General features: G+C 42.8%; 1 protein-coding gene across 2 annotated transcripts in view; it reads right to left on the bottom strand.

Annotated features, from left to right (window-relative positions):
* Window positions 1-23,882, bottom strand: part of LOC139407289 (kelch-like protein 29) — a 381,932-nt gene that overhangs the window by 62,641 nt on the left and 295,409 nt on the right. For both annotated transcript variants that reach the window (XM_071150934.1, XM_071150935.1), the window contains 4 exons: window positions 16,159-16,297; window positions 9,207-9,403; window positions 5,596-5,708; window positions 5,242-5,388 (listed from right to left, as the gene is read on the bottom strand). In XM_071150934.1, the coding sequence (XP_071007035.1) occupies window positions 5,242-5,388; window positions 5,596-5,708; window positions 9,207-9,403; window positions 16,159-16,297 (596 nt within the window). The remainder of the gene's footprint in view (window positions 1-5,241; window positions 5,389-5,595; window positions 5,709-9,206; window positions 9,404-16,158; window positions 16,298-23,882) is intronic.

Genomic DNA, 23,882 nt, shown 5'->3' on the forward strand with positions numbered 1-23,882 from the left:
CCTTCGTTTCTCTGCCATGGTCTGATTCACTGTTCTCTCCTGTCCAATAGGCTGTGAGATTACTGCTGAACTGCGCTGAGCTGAACGGACGTGATTGGTCCAAACCTTTCTGTCTTTCATCCTCACTAGAACAGAAGTCATTGTGTGTGAAACTACCCCAAAGCTCTAACCTTGTTTAAGGACTCACACTCACTTTTGTGCAAAGCGTTTGCTGCACACAGTTCACTTACATCCTGTGTACTTCCCCATTATCTGCATCTCCTTGTACTGTCTGGACTGCTGTTTGGACCGTAGGTCTTCCATCCACCACTTTAACTCTCTGTAGAAGGTTTTACAATGGTTTTATCATGTGAAATGTCAAGTCCTGAGAGACAGTTTCAGTCTAAACACTTTTTTGATAATTTAACCTAAAGTGCCTATCAGAACTACCTTTCTATGGCCAACACAGACATTAATGTCTATAGTAGCAGGCACCATTATAAAGTCTAACTCAATTTATGGAAGTAGTTACTACTACTTCCGGCGCCGACAGAGATGGCCGCCTCGCTTCGCGTTCCTAGGAAACTATGCAGTTTTGTTTTTTTACGTGTTATTTCTTACATTAGTACCCCAGGTCATCTTAGGTTTCATTAAATACAGTCGAGAAGAACTACTGAATATAAGATCAGCGTCAACTCACCATCAGTACGACCAAGAATATGTTTTTCGCGACGCGGATCCTGTGTTCTGCCTTACAAACAGGACAACGGAGTGGATTCCATGCAGCGACCCAAAAAACGACTCCGAAAAAGAGGGAAACGAGGCGGTCTTCTGGTCAGACTCCGGAGACAGGCACACCGTGCACCACTCCCTAGCATACTTCTTGCCAATGTCCAGTCTCTTGACAACAAGGTTGATGAAATCCGAGCAAGGGTAGCATTCCAGAGGGACATCAGAGACTGTAACGTTCTTTGCTTCACGGAAACATGGCTCACTGGAGAGACGCTATCCGAGGCGGTGCAGCCAACGGGTTTCTCCACGCATCGCGCAGACAGAAACAAACATCTTTCTGGTAAGAAGAGGGGCGGGGGCGTATGCCTTATGGCTAACGTGACATGGTGTGATGAAAGAAACATACAGGAACTCAAATCCTTCTGTTCACCTGATTTAGAATTCCTCACAATCAAATGTAGACCGCATTATCGACCAAGAGAATTCTCTTCGATTATAATCACAGCCGTATATATCCCCCCCCCCCAAGCAGACACATAGATGGCTCTGAACAAACTTTATTTAACTCTCTGCAAACTGGAAACGATTTATCCGGAGGCTGCATTCATTGTAGCTGGGGATTTTAACAAGGCTAATCTGAAAACAAGACTCCCTAAATTTTATCAGCATATCGATTGCGCAACCAGGGGTGGAAAGACCTTGGATCATTGTTACTCTAACTTCCGCAACGCATATAAGGCCCTGCCCCGCCCCCCTTTCGAAAAAGCTGACCACGACTCCATTTTGTTGATCCCTGCCTACAGACAGAAACTAAAACAAGAGGCTCCCACGCTGAGGTCTGTCCAACGCTGGTCCGACCAAGCTGACTCCACACTCCAAGACTGCTTCCATCACGTGGACTGGGACATGTTTCGTATTGCGTCAGATAACAATATTGACGAATACGCTGATTCGGTGTGCGAGTTCATTAGAACGTGCGTTGAAGATGTCGTTCCCATAGCAACGATTAAAACATTCCCTAACCAGAAACCGTGGATTGATGGCAGCATTCGTGTGGAACTGAAAGCGCGAACCACTGCTTTTAATCAGGGCAAGGTGTCTGGTAACATGACCGAATACAAACAGTGCAGCTATTCCCTCCGCAAGGCTATCAAACAAGCTTAGCGTCAGTACAGAGACAAAGTAGAATCTCAATTCAACGGCTCAGACACAAGAGGCATGTGGCAGGGTCTACAGTCAATCACGGACTACAGGAAGAAATCCAGCCCAGTCACGGACCAGGATGTCTTGCTCCCAGGCAGACTAAATAACTTTTTTGCCCGCTTTGAGGACAATACAGTGCCACTGACACGGCCTGCAACGAAAACATGCGGTCTCTCTTTCACTGCAGCCGAGGTGAGTAAAACATTTAAACGTGTTAACCCTCGCAAGGCTGCAGGCCCAGACGGCATCCCCAGCCACGCCCTCAGAGCATGCGCAGACCAGCTGGCCGGTGTGTTTACGGACATATTCAATCAATCCCTATACCAGTCTGCTGTTCCCACATGCTTCAAGAGGGCCACCATTGTTCCTGTTCCCAAGAAAGCTAAGGTAACTGAGCTAAACGACTACCGCCCCGTAGCACTCACATCCGTCATCATGAAGTGCTTTGAGAGACTAGTCAAGGACCATATCACCTCCACCCTACCTGACACCCTAGACCCACTCCAATTTGCTTACCGCCCAAATAGGTCCACAGACGATGCAATCTCAACCACACTGCACACTGCCCTAACCCATCTGGACAAGAGGAATACCTATGTGAGAATGCTGTTCATCGACTACAGCTCGGCATTCAACACCATAGTACCCTCCAAGCTCGTCATCAAGCTCGAGACCCTGGGTCTCGACCCCGCCCTGTGCAACTGGGTACTGGACTTCCTGACGGGCCGCCCCCAGGTGGTGAGGGTAGGCAACAACATCTCCTCCCCGCTGATCCTCAACACTGGGGCCCCACAAGGGTGCGTTCTGAGCCCTCTCCTGTACTCCCTGTTCACCCACGACTGCGTGGCCACGCACGCCTCCAACTCAATCATCAAGTCTGCGGATGACACAACAGTGGTAGGCTTGATTACCAACAACGACGAGACGGCCTACAGGGAGGAGGTGAGGGCCCTCGGAGTGTGGTGTCAGGAAAATAACCTCACACTCAACGTCAACAAAACTAAGGAGATGATTGTGGACTTCAGGAAACAGAGGGAACACCCCCCTATCCACATCGATGGAACAGTAGTGGAGAGGGTAGCAAGTTTTAAGTTCCTCGACATACACATCACAGACAAACTGAATTGGTCCACTCACACAGACAGCATCGTGAAGAAGGCGCAGCAGCGCCTCTTCAACCTCAGGAGGCTGAAGAAATTCGGCTTGTCACCAAAAGCACTCAAACTTCTACAGATGCACAATCGAGAGCATCCTGTCGGGCTGTATCACCGCCTGGTATGGCAACTGCTCCGCCCTCAACCGTAAGGCTCTCCAGAGGGTAGTGAGGTCTGCACAACGCATCACCGGGGGCAAACTACCTGCCCTCCAGGACACCTACACCACCCGATGTTACAGGAAGGCCATAAAGATCATCAAGGACATCAACCACCCGAGCCACTGCCTGTTCACCCCGCTATCATCCAGAAGGTGAGGTCAGTACAGGTGCATCAAAGCTGGGACCGTGAGACTGAAAAACAGCTTCTATCTCAAGGCCATTAGACTGTTAAACAGCCACCACTAACATTGAGTGGCTGCTGCCAACACACTGACAATGACACTGACTCACTCCAGCCACTTTAATAATGGGAATTGATAGGAAATTATGTAAATATATCACTAGCCACTTTAAACAACGCTACCTTATATAATGTTACTTACCCTACATTATTCATCTCATATGCATACGTATATACTGTACTCTATATCATCGACTGCATCCTTATGTAATACATGTATCACTAGCCACTTTAACTATGCCACTTTGTTTACATACTCATCTCATATGTATATACTGTACTCGATATCATCTACTGTATCTTGCCTATGCTGCTCTGTACCATCACTCATTCATATATCCTTATGTACATATTCTTTATCCCCTTACACTGTGTATAAGACAGTAGTTTTGGAATTGTTAGTTAGATTACTTGTTGGTTATTACTGCATTGTCGGAACTAGAAGCACAAGCATTTCGCTACACTCGCATTAACATCTGCTAACCATGTGTATGTGACAAATAAAATGTGATTTGATTTGGCATTGAATCTGGCAAATACAAAGACTGTCTATAGTAGTTGAGACCATTACAACGACCATTCAATCTTATGAGAGGGTGTTATTCTGACTGAGTGACGTTCCCAGTGATGAACTGTTTTAACACGACTCATCTCAACTCCCTTGTTAAACAGCAGTCAAGGCTGCTTTATGCGTGGTCTTTTAGCATACATTCTGAATGGTAAACTATTCCCTATATAGTGCACAACTGTTGACCAGAGCCCTATGGGTCCTGGTCAAAACTACTACACAAACAGGGAATGGGGTGCACTAAATAGGGAACAAGGTGTCATTATGGATGCAGCCTTGGTATTGGATCCATAAATGGCCTGTATCCTGTGGTGATATCTTCTTCCATATTCATGGAGGTTGGTTAGTCAATGTATTGACCATGAAACGCATCGACCACCAGTCTCATTTGTTGAAGTGTGACGTAATGGAATATGACAATCCCATTTCGTTATCATTCCTTAGAAAGACAGACCAAGACGCCAATTCAAAAAGCTGCAGATGAACAGAAGCTGCCAGAACAGTGTGTCCCAGTCAGAATGTTCATACTGTATCACAGTGCATTTAAACCGACAGCAAGCCAAATTCCATCTCGCGGACATTGTCGTCATTGGACATTATGAGAACAATACTATTAAAACCTAACAACCAGTCTGCATGATATTACAGGTGTTTCATTTATTCAGATGCAGGGCAGAGAAGTGTGACAGTACGTAGGCGAAGGTAGAGAGAGAAGGGTACTGTATATGCTTGTTAGTGTGTCTAGAGGAGGAAGTGGGTGATCCATATTAAATATAGCTTAAGTGACTTAATATAGACTAGAGGCGGGTGGTAGTAGGCCTGCTGGGAACATACATAGTGTGTCTCTACACACCAAGCTTTTTACTTTAGTTCTCCTTTTAGGAGCTCTAGTCAAAGACAGGAGGAATTGTGCTGTAGAAAACAGATACAAAGATGAGATGTGATGAGCAATATAATGAAACCAGGACATACTGTATGGGGTAATGGTTGGTGAGTATGCGTAATGATACTGTAGACAGATGGTGTCAGAACAGCATTAAGTCTTGATTAACCAGGTTAGATCAGAGGGCGATATGGCACTCCCACAACAAACAAGGCCATACAGTCCAGGACCCATAAACGCTGAATGAACATATTGAAAATGGACCAGTAAAAATGTAATCACTACAACCTCATAGCCACTAGCACCCCACCCCGCCTTACCTGAACTCTGGCGGTGGGGTCTTGTTTGATCCACTTGATGGCGGTCTCGTAGACCAGTTCCTCAGCCTTGGTGGTGAGGCTGTCATTAGAGAGGTAGGCCACTAGGTCCTCCTTAGACACACACAGAATCTCCTCCTGCCCCGCCACCTAGTGCACAATGAAGGGTTGACACTTCATTGGGATGAAAATCCTGGAGTACATGCACTGTTCTTAATCATGTGCGACAGGTGTTATGGTAGACTGGGACGGCATAGCAGGGATTAGTACCTCAGGTAAAGACTTTTCTCACAGATACATAGTGTGATATGTCATTTTTGGGTTTAAAAATGAAATCCAGTCATTAAATCCACCTACCTCAGGGAAGTTCTGCAGTGCAAAAGCTTTGGCCATGTTGTGGAGCTCTGTACATCGCATAGCTTCAGCCATGGCCAGCACGCCTAGACAGTTCCCCACTGTTAGCTGTTTCTCTGCAGAGAGCGAGAGTGAGAGAGAGCAAGAGGGAAATGGGAAGGAAAAAGAGGAGAAAGGGAGGAATAAGGGAGTTATTCACATCCATAAAAAAAACTGTCTGGAAAGAGAGGGAGAAAGCAGGGAGAGAGCTGTGGTCTATCTGTGTGTTTATCTGGGCCTGGAGAGAGACTGTCAGAGCTGAAACAGCTCCAGGGACAAACAACAAGGGGAATCAATCGTTAGGAGCCTACTGAGCACAGACAGATGGGGGTGTGGAACGGCATAGCAGGGATTAGTACTGCAGGTAAAGACCTTTGTCTGTGTGTGTGTGTGTGTGTGTGTGTGTGTGTGTGCTGCCTATGCAAACATCACCAGGAAAGATAACGGAGCCACAACAATTCAAAGAACAGACTGAATATCTAATCAAAACAGGGTTTGTATGACATCAAACTGTTATTAAACTCTGAAGTTAACTCCGTGTTGAAGCTGAATAGGAAAACAAAGCATTTGAAACTAATAACTGTAGTCTGTTGTGGTGTGGTTGAACAGATGTGTTTTCACCTTGAGAAGGGTCTGCCGGGAGAACGGATCAATAACTTTACAGAGGCCTCTCTACCTAATCAATATCAAACCAGGTGGAAATGTGTTTAGGATTCTTCTTTACTTTGATCTTAATTGAGTCCACAGGTACCGTTCATTTAGGTTCATTTGTGTGGGTGTGAGGAGAGTCCCTGCAGAATCCATATGGCGTTCACGATGTGTGTGTGCACGTGTGAGCGTGTGTGTGTGTGTGTGTGTGTGTCATATCTCAAACTTTTGCAGACATAATGAATAGAGGAGTTTTATTCCAGGCTCTGGAAGGTCCAATAGCTGATCGCTGTAAATCCACACAAACGTTGAAGGTTGAACTCGTAGACAGAATTACAAGAATTGATTTTATGGCTTTCAGTGATTTCCAAATTACCCTGCACAACATAGCGTCTGTTCGCACTAACTGCCATGATGAATGGTCTTGTAACTTCTATTGTGCTCTTGCTCCATCTCCATGTAATTACTTTGTAGTTGCGTTGTACAACTGTACACATTGCATTGTTGGATCAGTTGTCTAATTCTTGATGTCCTAATATTTGGGAGAATAATACGATGTGCAACATAGGTTACCCAGGTGTACTGAAATGTGTTTTTTGGTATTTTTGTCACACTCAAAAATCTGATCAACTCAATGCACCATGGCCAAACTAGGCCAAGTTCATTTATCTTCAGTACATTTGTTAAGAACTTGGATATCCTTGACATAATAGCAATTTCTTTGTTCCAAGGTTATACATTGCACCAGTACAATGTCATACAGTGCACTTGAGCGTTGAAATTCTTGCTGTATTGAAAAGCGCTATACAAATCAAATCTATTATTATTACTACTATGTCTCAGTTCTAACACTCAAATGTCATGAATTATATTCAGGCAGGGCAGGAAAGTCTGACCTACTGATGGTGATGAAGTCTGACTATACTATAAAATGGTTTCCCTGTTTTTAACAAGTCCATATCGTCGGGACGAAACAAGAAAAACAGATCAATATTTATTTTCACTGTCTTTTCCCTCTCCTTTACAGCTCTGACCTTTTTCATCTCATATCCAGACATCATATCCCTGCCTTGCCTTACAGCTCTCCCCACCAATCTCTATTAAATGGTAAGTATAAGCTGACATTTACAATTTCCCAGTCCCTTGACCTCCTAAACCCATGACTACGCATTTGCTCCTCAGTTGACCCATGGGCTCGCCACCCCCCCAACCTTTCAAACACCCCTCCTCTCACCGCTTTTACCCAGACCTGTATCCTCATCTCTGCCTTGGTATCGATTGGCCTAGAGCATCTGTGGGATTTGACATTTTACTGACAATTGTTCCCTGACCTTTTTATGAATCTGTCCTGGCGCCTCCTAAACCCTGAGGGCCGAAATGAGAGGTGGAGAGGGAGTGAGAGAGGGGGCTAATTCAGATTTTTTTTTTTTAAAACATCATACCAATAATTCTATCTGGCGATGTTGATATGATCCCCCTTTCAAACAGTCCCATTTGTTGTGCGTCGCCAGCACCATCAAGGTCTAAATTCCTCCAACAGAATGCACTGTGTTCATTTCTTCATACTCACAACTGTAAGTTAGCCATTTTTATATCGCCAGACTTGTAAATAATTAGCTATTAGTGTGTTATTTCCCTGATAAAATGAATAAAACATTGGCTACAATTAAACTCAAAACTTTGTCAGATATGTTCTGGTAAATATAAGCAATGTAAATATAAGCATTGTAATTATAAACATTGTCTAGAAACTTGCTTTTAGTTGCCTCGCTTGCTAGATTTTCTAAACGGGTGGTTTTTCTTTGGTGCAGAAAATAAATGGTTGCTATAGGTAACGTTGCTATACTGAACAAAAATATAAATGCAACATGTAAAGTGTTGGTCACACGCTTCATATGCACAAAAACTTGTTCCTCTAAAATGTTTGTTTACCTTCCTGTTAGCGAGCATTTCTCCTTTGCCAAGATAATTTATCCACCTGATGTGTGGCATATCAAGAAGCTGATTAAACAGCATGATCATTACACAGGTGCACTTTGTGCCGCAGACAATAAAAGGCCACTAACATGTGCAGTTTTATCAAACAATGCTACAGATGTCTCAAGTTGAGGGAGCGTGCAATTGGCATGCTGACTGCAGGAATGTCCGCCAGAGCTGTTGCCAGATAATTTAATGTTCATTTTTCTACCATAAGGTGCCTCCAATGTGGTTTTAGAAATTTTGACAGTACATCCAACCGGCCTCAAAACCGCAGACCACAAGTAACTACGCCAGCCCAGGACCTCCACATCCGGCTTCTTCACCTGTGGGATCGTCTGAGTAGGGCGAGGGTGGGTGCTGAGGAGTATTTATGTCTGAGTAGGACGAGGGTGGGTGCTGAGGAGTATTTATGTCTGTGGGGAAAAACTCATTCTGATTCACTGGGCCTGGCTCCCCATGCATGGCTGCATCCCTGCCCAGTCCATAGATAAGGCCTAATGCATTTCAATTGACTGGTTTCCTTATATGAACTCTAACTCAGAAAAATCTTTGAAATTGTTGCACATTGCATTTATACTTTTCTGAATGACAAGAACAAGTTGCATGCTGGATGAAAATAGAGTGATCATGATTTAATGCGTGCCAAAGCCGGCAAGAAGAAAGGTGATGTTGACACAGACATAAGCGACAACGATCGAGAAAATACAGAAAAGATCACTAGGTCCAGAGGCGAAAATAGACCTTTCGGATATAAAAGGAAAGGCGGTATGAGGTATTAAAAGGTAGAAGAACGGCCAAGCGCTGGGTGTTAGAAACAAACTCTTTTACTCCGGTGGAAACTTTGGACACCTGACAGAAAGGGTGTGAGGGACCATGAGCCAAAGACGGAAAGGCAGGCTTAGTATGATGAGACACACACACACACACACTGTGCCATAGCTACATACCTAGGAAGGACACACAGACTTTGCAGAAGGTGTTGAATTGGAACTTGTTGGCAGCTTCTAGCAGTGTCCTGGCGTTAGCGGAGTCTATGACCAGAGAACCTGTGTAGACAAACTCCAGCAGCAGCTCCAACACATCAGCTCCAATGTCATTCATCCGCAGCTCTAGCATCTCCCCGCTCCTCGTCTCCCCTGACGACCTGACCAACCAACCACGGTAGAGACAGGAGTTAGACATCGAAGAGATGCGCACACGCCTAGGACTAGGGCTACACACACACACACTCACTCGTGCGCACACACAAGCACACACACACAACCTGCATCAATAGAATAGGGAAAAATAACAGAATCAATACAACACGATAGAATACAGTAGAAATGGGGAAGGTAAAGATTCTGTTTGTTCTTGTTTTTACAGTAAGCCACTAGGGTTTGTAACAGTACATAGTTAGGGTTGTGCTCCATCTGAAACAAAAGCACAAGTGATTGGTGTCTTTATCAAGGCAAATTAATATCCAAAAGGCATGCTTTGACATGTGTTCAGGTATGCATAGATATTAAGGACATGCATACAGGATAGTGGGAGACAGAAGACAGAGGGGAGGAGCTTATAAAACCACAGAAGATCCCTAGGTATGTTAGAACAGTGTTGAAACAGACTGCTAACGGAAGATCTCAAGCTATGTTAGCTGTGGTATGTTTGAAAGCTAGCCAACTGTTGCACCCAATACTACTATTCTGTATTGCTATCCTGTGTGTTGTATATCAGAACTACATGCTGAGGTGCTGGGTGGCTTGTATGGGCATTGCAACAGAATGGGATATCTGTGATTAGTTGAAGTTCTGGAACTTTCCGGGGGTTTAAGGAAGCGTTAAGTAACGCATCACAACCCACGTTTAATGTCCCATGTGCACAACAATCTAGTCACGGGTAAAATAAACAGATCCAATGCCCCAAAATAAAGTGAGATACTGTGTCCCTCCCCGAGAGCTGTGGACAAACAATATGACAACTACCAAGGATTGAGATGGATGAGGTGTGTTCTCCTGCTGGTCACACTGCATAATGCTCTGTGTCTGTTTCAAGTGTTAATGTCTCCTACTGGGTTGGTGAGAGACTCAAAGAGAAGCCTTTACAGAGCATACACTCAGTCATAGTGGTTGATGCGAGATGCAGACAGACGGACACACAGACGGACATATGGGCAGAATGGTTAGAGTGAAGAGGAAAGAGGGAGAGAGCGAGGGTGGAAGAGTGTTGGTTCTTCCACAGGGACCAGCAGCCATCCTTCAGAGGGGGTTTGAGGGGGGGGGGGGGGGGGGGGGGTCCATGTTCCATGACTGTTCCTGGGTCTTTTAAATAAGAGATTCCTCCCCCCCCCCCCCTCACCACCACACCTAAACCCAAAGCCTCTGCCCCCAGCTCGCTGCCACATTCACCAGTATCCTGTATATGAACGTAGTAGACATTAGTGGTCATTGAGCCATCTTAGGAGGTGAGAGAAGGGGAGAAGGACAACGCAAAAAATAAATAAGACAGTGGGGATCGGTCTCTGCATGGACGGACATAGTGAGGCTGGAAAGACCAAGACAGTTATATATCAAAACATTATTTTTTTCTCCTGTAAAGCAAAAAAACGTAGTGTTATGTTATTACTTTCCCGCCCTATGCTGCGGCAGTATTAAAACTGGAAAAAAGGGGGAGATCGGGGGTGCAGTCCAGGGTTAAGCAACAGAGGGTAAGAAAAGGGAAATAAAGACAAATGAAAGAAAACAGCATGCTCATCAACCATGTCAATGTGAATCGGATCAAGTGGCAATTTGTTTTGTCTGACTGTTTTTGTTATAGAATGCGCTTTCTGCTTCTCTCAAAGCGGTGATTGTTTATACTGCTGCATCTGACTGCAGACTTGACTTTATGTAAAAGTGGGAGAGGGAAGAAAAAAAAGAGCGATAAGGAGAAATTGAGAGAGGAATCGGTTTACGAAAAATGCACCAATATGTTTTCTGTAGAGAGTCTTTAATTCAGCATAGACTGTCAGAAAGGGGAGGAGAAAGAGGGGATGTCATATATGGATAACGAATGTGTCCTGTTGAAGTACTATTTTACAGGGACCGCATTTACCATGTTCTCTAAAATGACATTTCAGCTGGACAAATGATTCCCGCAGACATTTTACTCTGTGTGCTCAGAGGAATCCAAGCTCATGCAAAATATATACTTTTCTGGGAGAAAACAAAACGTTACTTGTTTGTCTATTCTATCATCAAGAAAAACGAATCAAACATGGATTCAACATAGATAAGAGTGCCTGCTCGCTTGACAATGTTATTAGTTTAGCTTGTTTGTTTGTATTGGAGACTTCAAGCCACACAAGGAGACCCAGTAGTTACACTGGTATTATAATGGCGCATTTCCACTGAGGATTTACCCCAGTGTTTTACCCAAAAGGCTCAGACTTTTCTGTTTCCATCTACGCGGGTCGGCACCCGTGTCTCACTGGGTCATGGCTCCGGAGGACCTGCTCTGACTTGAAGCCAAGGCCATGGGTACTTTTCGGCCTGCATAACGGCGGCAAACTGAACTTTAAGACACTCAACAGTCTTGAATGATGCAGAGGTTGTTTATTCAGCTCACAAGTCTTCAGTGCCACAGTCCTGATGAAAACACTGGAGCTGGTGCGGGGGTAAGTCTCAGAGGAAAAGCACTACCACAGAGTGTCACAGCTAGTAGTCGGTGGGCTCTGAGGTTCAGAATCATATCCTGAGCTGGGGACACTGCTATTTTTGGTCTTAAAAGCAAAACATTGAGGGAGTAAATGCTGCTGTATGAGAGAATAAAATGTACCATTTTAATAGGGGGCCTATTATGATTGCCACTGCTTCTATAGAGCCATAGGATGGGGAGGAAAGTAGCTTTGTTCAGACAGGTCAACACTGAGCTGCTGATCTGAGGAGCCATCATACGTTTCTAGGATTGATTACGCTATCCACTGCTGTGACCATATGGTTTACAGTGATTCAAAGCAGCACACATTAGTGCACCCAGCAGGCAAAGCTGGTTAGAATGAAGTCATTCTGCTTTTGAACTGGTTGAAATGACATTGTTTCAACGCATTTCGGTTTTTCCTGCTGGGTAGACTAATGCATACTGTCTATCTGACACAGGACAGTAGTAGGGGAACAGTAAGAGCTCACTAGAATCTCAGCTGGAGGATTCTACCACCCAGAGAGCGTGTTGACAAAGACTAGAAGTTTCAGTTCCGCTCTCTCTTCTTAAAGTGGTAGACTCTGGCCTGGTTGAGTCGGAAGCATATGAAAACAGAAGAGAAAAAGGGCAACAAATGGAACAAAGCTCTGATGTGTCAGTGTGTGTGCTTTTACATTAGGCCCTGCCACCGAGCTGCACCAGTTGCATTGTGCCCATAGTTTAAGGGTGTACAGAGCACACTCATTGAAACTTCAGAGGGGGAAAATTGAATTACTGGGGGTCTTTCTGGACTGAACAGCAGGAGCCTATAATGCAGTGAAATTCAAAGTCTTTCAGCAGGGACCCCATTTTTTCCAATATTTAATTGAGGGAGCATGCAATTGGCATGCTGATTGCAGAATTTCCACCAGAGCTGTTGTCAGATAATTTCATGTTAATTTCTCTACCATAAGCCGCCTCCAATGTTTTATAGAATATGGCGGTACTTCCAACTGGTCTCACAACCACGCCAGCCCAGGACCTCCACATCTGGCTTCTTCACCTGCGGTATCGTTTGAGACCAGCCACCTAGACAGCTGATGAAACTGAGTAGTATCTCTGTCTGTAATAAAGCCATCTTATTGGAAAACTCATTCTGATTGGCTGGGACAGGTTCCCAAGTGGGTGGGCATATGCCCAGTCATGTGAAAACCATAGATTAGGGCCTAATGAATTTATTTCAATTGAATGATTTCCTTATATTCACTGTATAAGGAAATCATAAACGTAACTCTGTAAAAATGTTGTGTTTATATTTTTGTTCAGTATATATTGTCCCATATGATAATTTGTGCTCTTAATGTTTGTTTTTTTTAAATTTGAGACTCCACCGCAGTTTCCCCATCAACCCCGACTTTGAAGACCACTGCTTTAAAGGGGGGTGATAGGTTTTGGTGGGCGAGTGCCAGACGTGCGTTCATATTTTGGAGCTGTATTACCTCGAGGTAGCAGGGTCAGTACATCAACTCTGCAGACTTCAGACAGAGGGAGGTGAAAGTTCCTTTAAAATTATAGGGTGGGAAATGCAGCATAAAAAAAAATGTGTTTATGATTTACAGCAAATTAATGAGATTGCGGGTATCAGCAGTTAAACTGGATGGACATTTTTAACATCTGAAGTTTAATCATTTGGTGATAATCATTCATTGCTACTCATCTAAATTCCCTGATCCTGTCAGGGAACTGATTATAAATTAGCTTTTTATAACATGAAATATCAAAACCATTCTTAATATTATGAATCTATATATTTTTTTTAAACTTAAAAGGAAATAGCTCAGGTATGATATAGAAAACGGATTTCTCACTCACTAACTGTTGATTAAATGATTCGACTATAAATCACATATATATTTTAAAACCATTTTCTAAAGCCATGGTGCTTTATTGCTTTTCAATTTACTAATCTACTGCTTAACAGTAAACAACCTAATAAATGAAAATGACTTTTGTGCATGTAAACAAGATTTTGCATCATTACTTTTCTACTTCTCTGAGACTAATTTCTTGTCTGTGTGTTTAAGGTCAGCGTAAATAAGCAGCGAGATGCACTCTCACTCGCTCACCCTATGATATTCCATCTACTCTGAATAATGGCTGGCTGCCTGGAGAACACCCAAGTGTTATAGGCCTGCACCCCTCTCTCTCACACACACAGTGACAGTTATGAGACACTGATAGAAAGTTACGACAACAGTGAATACCTCTGCACAGTGGGGCTCGTGGGCAGCACAGTGTAGATGGTGTCTCTCTCTCATTCAACCTCAAAGATTTGGATGGGGTGCAGGGCATGTGTGGCATCAGCATAATACCACACTCTCTGGAGAGTGACCTGAATGGCACAGAGGCTGTAACTAAATGAGAGGACCGTCAGCTGGGATGTGCTCTTCTCTCTCTCTCTCTCTCTCCCCCGCTCTGCTTCAACCAACCCAGTGACACCCTTGACAGCACAACCCCTCAGACGGCCAGGGTTAAAACAGCACGTCTCAACCCCTCAGACGGCCAGGGTTAAAACAGCACGTCTCAACCCCTCAGACGGCCAGGGTTAAAACAGCATATCAGTGTTGTGTTCTCCAGTAAACATGGCAATAAAACCGCGAGGTGTCACTTGCCTTATAAAGTCAACGGTAGTTATTGACTTTTACTAAACATACCATGATAAATTATTTGAACTTTGTCAAAAAGGTTGACAACCTATACGGTTAATACTTAGACGATTATGCAACTTAAACTATCATTAATTAGTATAACACATACATGTAATATATTCCACTAACTGTAAGGTTAAATTAGAAAATTCTATGTTTGATTTAATCTAGATGAGAACGGCCTGCGTTGATGACAAATGATGGTCCTTTTACAATGAATTATCCACTTAATGAGAATTTGCTTTGTCGGGCAGCCACATTTAACCAGTACAATATCAGAGTGTAGCCAGAAAGGCAGGCAGGCAGATGAACGTAACCTGATGCGTCTTTCTGGGGACCCTGTGTGAGGTTGGGAACGGGCTGCTGTTCACTATTCTCAGTACACATCCCCATCGAGCAGGAACAAACGTGTGTGTGTGTGTGTGTTGTGCATGCTGGTGTGATTGACACACAAAGCATCTCCTGGCTGGCTCACTAGATGGATGGCTCACCTCTGTCTGATAAGCAGCGTTGCGCCCTCTGATGATCTCACAGGAGACAGCGTGGCTGCAGGGCAACTAGCAGGCAGCTGCCCTCAGACTTTAGACTAGAGATTCCTATTGTTATGTACAGTCTCTCTCACTACAGTTTCCATATGTTCAGTCAGTCTTTCTTTTCTGTCTGTCTGTCTGTCTGTCTGTCTGTCTGTGAGCAGTGCACAGGAAAACAAACATGTCAAGGAGACGAGAAAACATTGATTCCGGGGCTCTGTCTGAATCAAGTCGACAAGCACCTGCAAGGATCTGAAGACAGGGTGAGGACATTAAGAGAGGGCCTTGCCTCACTCAGCATGAAGAAAACAAACACACCACTACTCTCACACACACACAACAACCAAGAAACACATACTAGCACCATATAGAACCAAAACAACCCAGAGACATGTGAGGGATAGAGAAATGAAGAAATACTTTGATCCACTTCAAAATAATACATTAACAGGGAATGGGGTTAACCTGTGAAAGTAATGGTTGAGCAAAGCATAGTGGTGAGAGATGTGTCTGTGCTTTGTCCTTCGCTTGCAACTCTGAAGCTTCCCCATCACTTCAATGGACTAACGGTAAACTCCCAGCCATTTGCACATAAAAGGATGTTGTCTTGAAACACCACAGACAGACAGAAATAAGGTAGCTTAGAGATAAAACCCCTCCCTACTATACCACATATAACACACTGTTGCTTTGCTATAATTTTTTAGATGTGCTTTTTAGATGTGTTAAAGCACCCCCAGTCATGGAACGTTTTCCCTGCTCATCAAACTGTAAATATGGTTAATTGTCTCTATGGGGAGGAAAATGTAAAGACTTAAGATGGAGTAACCTTTTCCATCAAATGGTTTTAGTGATACATTCATTTGGAGTGGGAGAAGGAGTGGGTGGCTGCTGGCCCTGTGATAGGAACCAAAGTCTTCACACACCTGCAACAGAGAAAGGGGGGAGGGGAAAAAAGCAAAACAAATGCGCCCTACAAAAAGAACAGAATGGATCAACAGCTGGTGGGGGAAGGGAAGGCAAACCTTTTCACCAGGTCCTTGAAATAAAGGCTGCAGGAAGCTAGAACATTTTGGTGGACTTCAAACTCTTTGCCTTCAACAATTATTTTCAGGTCTGTAAACTCTTTCGCTCTGCGCTGTTGGTTCAACTCCTTCAACATCTCTGTAGAACAAAGAAGAAACAAGACAATGCCATGTTCTGATTTAGAATAAGAATTCTCACTATTTTATACAAATATGATCATAGAAAGATATCATGGCAACAAAATATTAAATAGAGAGACAATAGAAATGAGCAGATTATAAAAACATTATGGCCACAGCTTTCATTATATTGCAGAGAAGAGAAAACACAGTTTCATAGTAAACAATTCAGAATTATAGGCAGGGAATGTGTGCCTATGTATAATCAAATAAGCAAGCTCTGCAATTCTACAGTTGTGTACTGAGGAGTGAGTGATTTTAAGCAGAACAGTCTAGAAGGTATTAGAATATACATAGTGCATGCAGCTGATAAAGGTTAGGATTAATATGAAAGACAAAACACTTGACTACTGTTGGATTTTGTAAATTCACTTACTCTATGAATTCAACTAAAGGAACAACCAACTAAAAGAGATGTGCTTTGAAAACAAGAGACACTTGAATTAATAATGCATTATTCACCATGAGTCATTTTACCAGCAGCATCCTACCCAGGGTACAAGTTAACCCATTGAACCTTGCTGAACTAAACACTGTCCAAGCCAGAAAAAATAAATAAATTAAAACATCTACACACTTGTCTCATAAATATCACTGGGCAACACGAGAACATGGTTTAGTCAAAGAAAAGACTAGGCCTGCTGTAGAGAGAGAGAGTCAGAGCTTGTTTCTTTATTGTTTTAATGAGCCACCATGAGGAGCTACTGAGTGTACCAGACAGCAGGGGACCAACATCTAATATGTAACAGTGTACAGAGGGCAATCTATACTACTGTAATATGTATTCAGCAGGAAACCATCAACAGTACTGTAGCACAGGCCTGTTCAGTGTGGCTGTAATGCCCCCTAAAAAAATATATTAAAAAAAAACATGCCTTAAGGCCAAAGTGGCCGTTGTGCCTTTGGGCTGAATATAATAATTATAATGTCCTTCTCCCGGCTGCCAATCACCCTGCTCCGAAGCACCTCTCACTCAGACGGCTCTCTCAATTCCTATTAGCCAATGTCAGTCACGTGATCAGGTTATTCTCACAGGCATCGCAGCTCCGAAGTAGGCTACTAGTGAACACACATCGGGGATGCAACAGCGCGGGAGTGCATATCTTCTATCCCCCCATAACACAAAAGTTGACCTATTCTATTGGTCAGCTTGTCATTCTGTGCGAAAAAGAAATATGACACTGACACGATAGATCCCAAATTAATACAACCACTGCACGTAAAATAAAATGTGTTTAATAGCACTTAGGTTGATGCAGTAGATCAGAATGTTTCACTTAAAATGTTGATAAATTATTAGGCTATTTCTTCACATTAGAAGAGCAGCAATGCGACACCACAGTAGGATATCAGCACAAATATTGCAAAATGCAATTAGGGGAAAACACTGTTCTCCTAAACACACCACAAAAATATCCTTTGGAAATGTAGAAAGAGGGAATATCTAAAGATGCAACAACTAGCATGGGAAGTTAATATGACTAGGATTGTGTCGTTGGCTGCTGGACGAAAAAAAGTTGAGAACATGAGAAAAATGACTTGAATGGCATATGAGGAAATGTTTATAAAATAATCCCCTCAACATTGCCTCATAAGACAAAAACATCCCGGCTCTCAACAATTATGTTTATGGTTAAATAGTTTTAAAATGTTGACAGCCCCCGCACAGACTGCACGGTGGGTGATGTTGAGGCGCACAACAGGCACTGGCCTCTCTCTCCTATTGGAACAAACAGTTCCTGGAGCATGACAGCATCAAGCCTTTAGACTAATATTCATTTCAATTATATTTGTCAAACATGACTGGTGTTTAGCCTATATGTGTAAGTAAAAGTATCAAAGTTTGGCAACATTTTCAGACGCATCAGTCTGGACATGAGACTAGCCAATATGCACTTGACATGTAGGCAAATTATGTACATTTAAATATTATAATTTTTAACAGAATACCTTGTGTTTAGTTAATGGCCTTGGTGCCCTGGCAGACTGGGCACCTCTTGAAGGCCAAATGGCCGTGCGCCTAAAATCACAAAATTTCAGGTCTGCTGTAGCATATGCGGGACCCTGGTCAGTCCAACTGTTACTGGCTAAAGACAAGTTTGTCTGGCCTTCATGTCACATCTGAGATGGACATACCCTGTGAGTAGGTGAAAATTAACCCCAACAACTGATACTGGGTCAGATATTTGTTTATCATTGTAAAAGTTACGTTTTCTTGTAAAAAAAAGTTATTAGCGGTTAGGGTAATCTGATCCTAGATATGTGTTTAACCTGTTAGAGCTCTAGGGGCGCTATTTCATTTTTGGATAAAAAACGTTCCCGTTTTAAGCGCGATATTTTGTCACGAAAAGATGCTCGACTATGCATATTCTTGACAGTTTTGGAAAGAAAACACTCTGAAGTTTCAGAATCTGCAAAGATTTTGTCTGTAAGTGCCCCAGAACTCATTCTACAGGCGAAACCAAGATGATGCATCACCCAGGAATTAGCAGAATTTCTGAAGCTCTGTTTTCCATTCTCTCCTTATATGGCTGTGATTGCGCAACGAATGAGCCTACACTTTCTGTCGTTCGCCCAAGGTCTTAGCAGCATTGTGACGTATTTGTAGGCATATCATTGGAAGATTGACCATAAGAGACTACATTTTCCAAGTGTCCGCCTGGTGTCCTGCGTCGAATTCGGTGCGCAATTGCCAGCTGCTTCTACTTTACCATTTGATTCAGGGGAGAAAGCATGTGTCCAAGAACGATGTATCAATGAAGAGATATGTGAAAAACACCTTGATGATTGATTCTAAACAACGTTTGCCATGTTTTCAGTCGATATTATGGAGTTAATTTGGAAAAAAGTTCGCGTTTTGAGGACTGAATTTTCGGATTTCTTTTGGTAGCCAAATGTGATGTATAAAAGGAGCTATTTCTAATACACAAGGAATCTTTTTGGAAAAACTGAGCATCTGCTATCTAACTGAGAGTATCCTCATTGAAAACATCAGAAGTTCTTCAAAGGTAAATGATTTTATTTGAAGGCTTTTATGTTTTTGTTAATGTTGCGTGCTGGATGCTAACGCTAATGCTAACGCGAAATGCTAACGCGAAATGCTAACGCTAGCTAGCTACTTTTATACAAATTATTGTTTTCCTATGGTTGAGAAGCATATTTTGAAAATCTGAGATGACAGTGTTGTTTACAAAAGGCTAAGCTTGAGAGATGGCATATTTATTTCATTTCATTTGCGATTTTTATAAATAGTTAACGTTGTGTTATGCTAATGAGCTTGCTGATAGATTTACACAATCCTGGATACAGGGGTTTTTTCATAGCTAAAGGTGACGCAGAAAACGGAGCGATTTGTCCTAAACAAATAATCTTTCAGGAAAAACTGAACATTTGCTATCTGAGAGTCTCCTCATTGAAAACATCTGAAGTTCTTCAAAAGTAAATGATTTTATTTGAATGCTTTTCAGTTTTTTTGTGTAAATGTTGCCAGCTGAATGCTAATGCTAAATGCTACGTTAGCCATCAATACTGTTACACAAATGCTTGTTTTGCAATGGTTGAGAAGCATATTTTGAAAATCTGAGATGACAGTGTTGTTAACAAAAGGCTAAGCTTGAGAGCTAGCATATTTATTTCATTTGCGATTTTCATGAATAGTTAACGTTGCGTTATGGTAATGAGCTTGAGTCTGTATTCACGATCCCGGATCCGGGATGGGGAGATCAGAAAGGTTAACTTCTTGATGACAGGGGGCAGTATTTTCACGTCCGGATGAAATGCATGCCCAAATTCAACTGCCTGCTACTCATCCCCAGAAGACAAGACATGCATATTATTAGTAGATTTGGATAGAAAACACTGAAGTTTCTAGAACTGTTTGAGTCATGTCTGAGTATAACAGAACTTATTTAGCAGGCGAAACCCCGAGGACAAACCACTCGGATTTCTTTTTTTGTTTGAGGTCACTCTTTTCAATGAGTTTTCATTAGAAATCTGGATTCCCATAGGACCTTCTTGCAGTTTCTATGGCTTCCACTGGATGTCAACAGTCTTTAGAAATTGGTTGATTTTATTCCTTTGTGCAATGAAGAAGTACGGCCATCTTGAACGAGGGTCACTTGAAGTGTACTGTTAGATAGAGGCGCGTGACCAGAAAGCATGCTTCAGTTTGTTTTCCTTCTGTATTGAACACAGATCATCCCGTCTTCAATTTTATTGATTATTTACATTTCAAAACACATAAAGTTGTATTACAAAAGTAGTTTGAAATGTTTTGGCAAAGTTTACAGGTAACTTTTGAGATATTTTGTAGTCACGTTGCGCAAGTTGCAACCAGTGTTTTTTTGGATCAAACGCGCCAAATAAATGGACATTTTGGATATATAATGACAGTAATTGAACAAAAGGACCATTTGTGATGTTTATGGGACATATCGGAGTGCCAATAGGTAAGGTAAGGCATGAATTATATTTTTATTTCTGCGTTGTGTCGCGCCTGCAGGGTTGAAATATGGTTTCTCTCTTTGTTTACGGAGGTGCTATCTTCAGATAATAGCTTCGTTTGCTTTCGCCGAAAAGCCTTTTTGAAATCTGACACATTTGCTGGATTAACAACAAGCGTAGCTTTAATTTGCTATCTTGCATGTGTGATTTAATGAAAGTTTGATTTTTATAGTAATTTAATTTGAATTTTGCGCTCTGCATTTTCCCTGGCTTTTGGCCAGGTGAGATGCTAGAGTCCCACATATCCCATTGATATTAAGGGAAACTTCTACATCAAGTCACAAACTTCAGTTAACCGTATAAAGCTTTCAAAAGAGCATTTCATACTTCTCCAAATCTCTGCAAGGCTCCGGCAATGTCTCCTCTTCTTGCTACACTCAAATTCACAACGTGGAATCGGCAAAGCTGTCTGTTGTAATGGACCATCACGGCTCCGCAGACATGTACTGTGAATTAAACTGAACTCTGCACTGACACACCCACCCAGCCACATGATCACAGTCTAGTCATTGACTAGTGAGCTGCTACTGTACTATTCACACTCATCATTTGTCTCAAACAGGGGAGGTGTGTGTGTGCACGCTTGTCTAATTGCATGCGTGCGCGTGCATGCTGTCTACTGGTTTATGCGCAACTTATCTGATGAGCGATTGGATCCACTGTGACAAAGTAAAGCAGTTTAGTTTGTGTTATCATAGAACACTCAGTCAGTCTACCTACCATACGCCCACCTCGGACTCAAACACCCAGGATTCAATTAACCTACTCTGACATTAGCCCCACTGTTTGGCTGGAAATACTCCCTCATTTAGCTTTTTCTTTCTCGACTGACGCTAGCAGCTCACTGGCAAATTAATTCAGCAGACTAAATTATACAGTATTAAGCCGTATGACAAATAAGAGCAATTCAAGACGGAGCCGTTCGTGACTGCATGTGGAAAACCCTCTAAGCAGAGGATCCAGATGTATCACAGCAAGGCATTAAGTGACTGAAATGGCCTGTTCCTGACCATTAACCACACTGAATGCAATGCTAGAATTGGAAGAAATACATGAATAAAATAGGCCATTCTTGTGGCATAAAGACAGCCTTGGCATCATTAGGGCGAACAACTAAATCAAATCAACTCTACATTACCCTCAGCCTCCTGTAATGAGTAGAGAGCGAGAGGAGTTGTAGTTGTCAACTTCAAGGCCCCCTATAACAGATTGCAAATAGAGTCAAACAGCCACTTGTGATAATATTGCCTCCTGTTGTAAACTAACGCATACACGCACAATTCTCTACAAAAAAGTAACAGCCTTCAACATTCTCCGGCCCTGTCCTAGTCTACATGGCGCTCCAGTGCTGCTTGGCGCAGTTGGACAGCCATCTGATTACTGTGCAGCCTGCGCGGAATGGCGCAGGCACTGTGAATACGTGGTAATTGGAGTTTGCATTGTGTGTCCCCAGCGACCAACATGGCTCTCACCTTTAATCTAGCACAGCGCACTGCATCCATTTACCCCACCACTCAGACTCAGTCGAAAGGAAGGAGAGAAAACGAATGAGAAAGAGAACCATGGTTGTCAGCAAACAACAGTTTTTGCAGGACAGACACCTGAATGACTGATGGAAAAGCTAATTATGGTGCATTTGTGTGGGTCGACCGTCGCCCCGTGGGCCCCTAGAACAACCCATTATATCTGGGAGCGTGAAATAGCACACCGCGTCTCCTTTATCCTCTCTGTCGACAGGGAGCGTGGAGGAGGAGAGTCAGATTCAATATGACCATGGAGCTCCATAAAGACCACCATACCATTTCACAACACTAGTGGAGAATGGGACAGGGAAGGTACTGCTGATGCTGATGGGTTCTGCTGTTACCCACATTAGTATATGCACATCTAACCGTTTCTTACGACAAATACGCAGATACCGAATACAATGTTGAAAAGGAAGGAGAACACTTGTGCACTATTACACTAGTAGCAGAGGATTGTTAAGGGCATTGGTACTACTGTTGAATTACACTGAACAATTTAAAGGGTGGCTGCCGTTTTGCAAGCTCCGACCCAACTTTGCTATTTTATGATAATTGTTTATTTTTACCTTTTTATTTCTTGTGTTTTTTGTTCTACCTTGTTATTGTTAGTATTACATTGTTATTGATTACTGCACTGTTGGGTTTAGAACTTGCAAGAAAGGCATTTCACTCTACTTGCTCACATGACATTAAAACAACTTGAAGGGACAGCATCCACTCTTTAGATTAGGGATGGGCCCACAAAAAAACAATAACTCATCATTAAAGGCCGCAGTTGCTCACGGGTCTGCGTACCCACATCCATCCAGTTTTAAGTCAAGTTAAATGCTGATACACAACCAAATAAAAAAATAATAATATACTATTTTAACTCGTAACAGTAAGTTGAGACTCCGACTGACTTTGCCCACAAAAAACATTTATCCAGGTGCCTTCAGTTACCCATCTCTGCATGAGTTTGACCAGTGGGTGTTTATGAACCTTGTGGAACACTGAAACATCCCTTATAACAGAGCTACATGAGAACAGTGTCCCAGTTAAACTGCCTACCCTAGTAACCCAACCATAACATTGCCCCATGGTCAAATCAGCCAATGGTATGCACCCAATACCCTTCACAGTAGCCAATCAGAGCGCTCCGTTTTGTGTACTGTAGAAAGCTGTAGACAAAGGCATCATTATACATCGTTCTGTGATTGGCTACCGGGAAGAGATGGCAGAGCATGCCATTGGCTGCCAAAACTTGGAGCCATTTTATGGTTGTATCTTTTGGTTGTATGGGTCTCTGAAAGACTGCCATTTGTACTTTCTATATCTGGAGTGAAAAAATGTCTGTCAGAGTTTGTAATGCACATATTAAATGGAACTCACAAAAAAAACGTTATGAGTCAGGCCACTGAAATTGTTACGGTTCAACTGAAGTCGTACCCCGTACACCAATGATGTGTAGCAGCAGCACCCACCTGGGTGAAGCACAGCAGCCATTTTGTTCCAGAACGCTCACCACACATCGGC

This window comes from Oncorhynchus clarkii, chromosome 4 (assembly GCF_045791955.1).
Source record: "Oncorhynchus clarkii lewisi isolate Uvic-CL-2024 chromosome 4, UVic_Ocla_1.0, whole genome shotgun sequence".
In the NCBI taxonomy this organism is placed as follows: domain Eukaryota; kingdom Metazoa; phylum Chordata; class Actinopteri; order Salmoniformes; family Salmonidae; genus Oncorhynchus; species Oncorhynchus clarkii.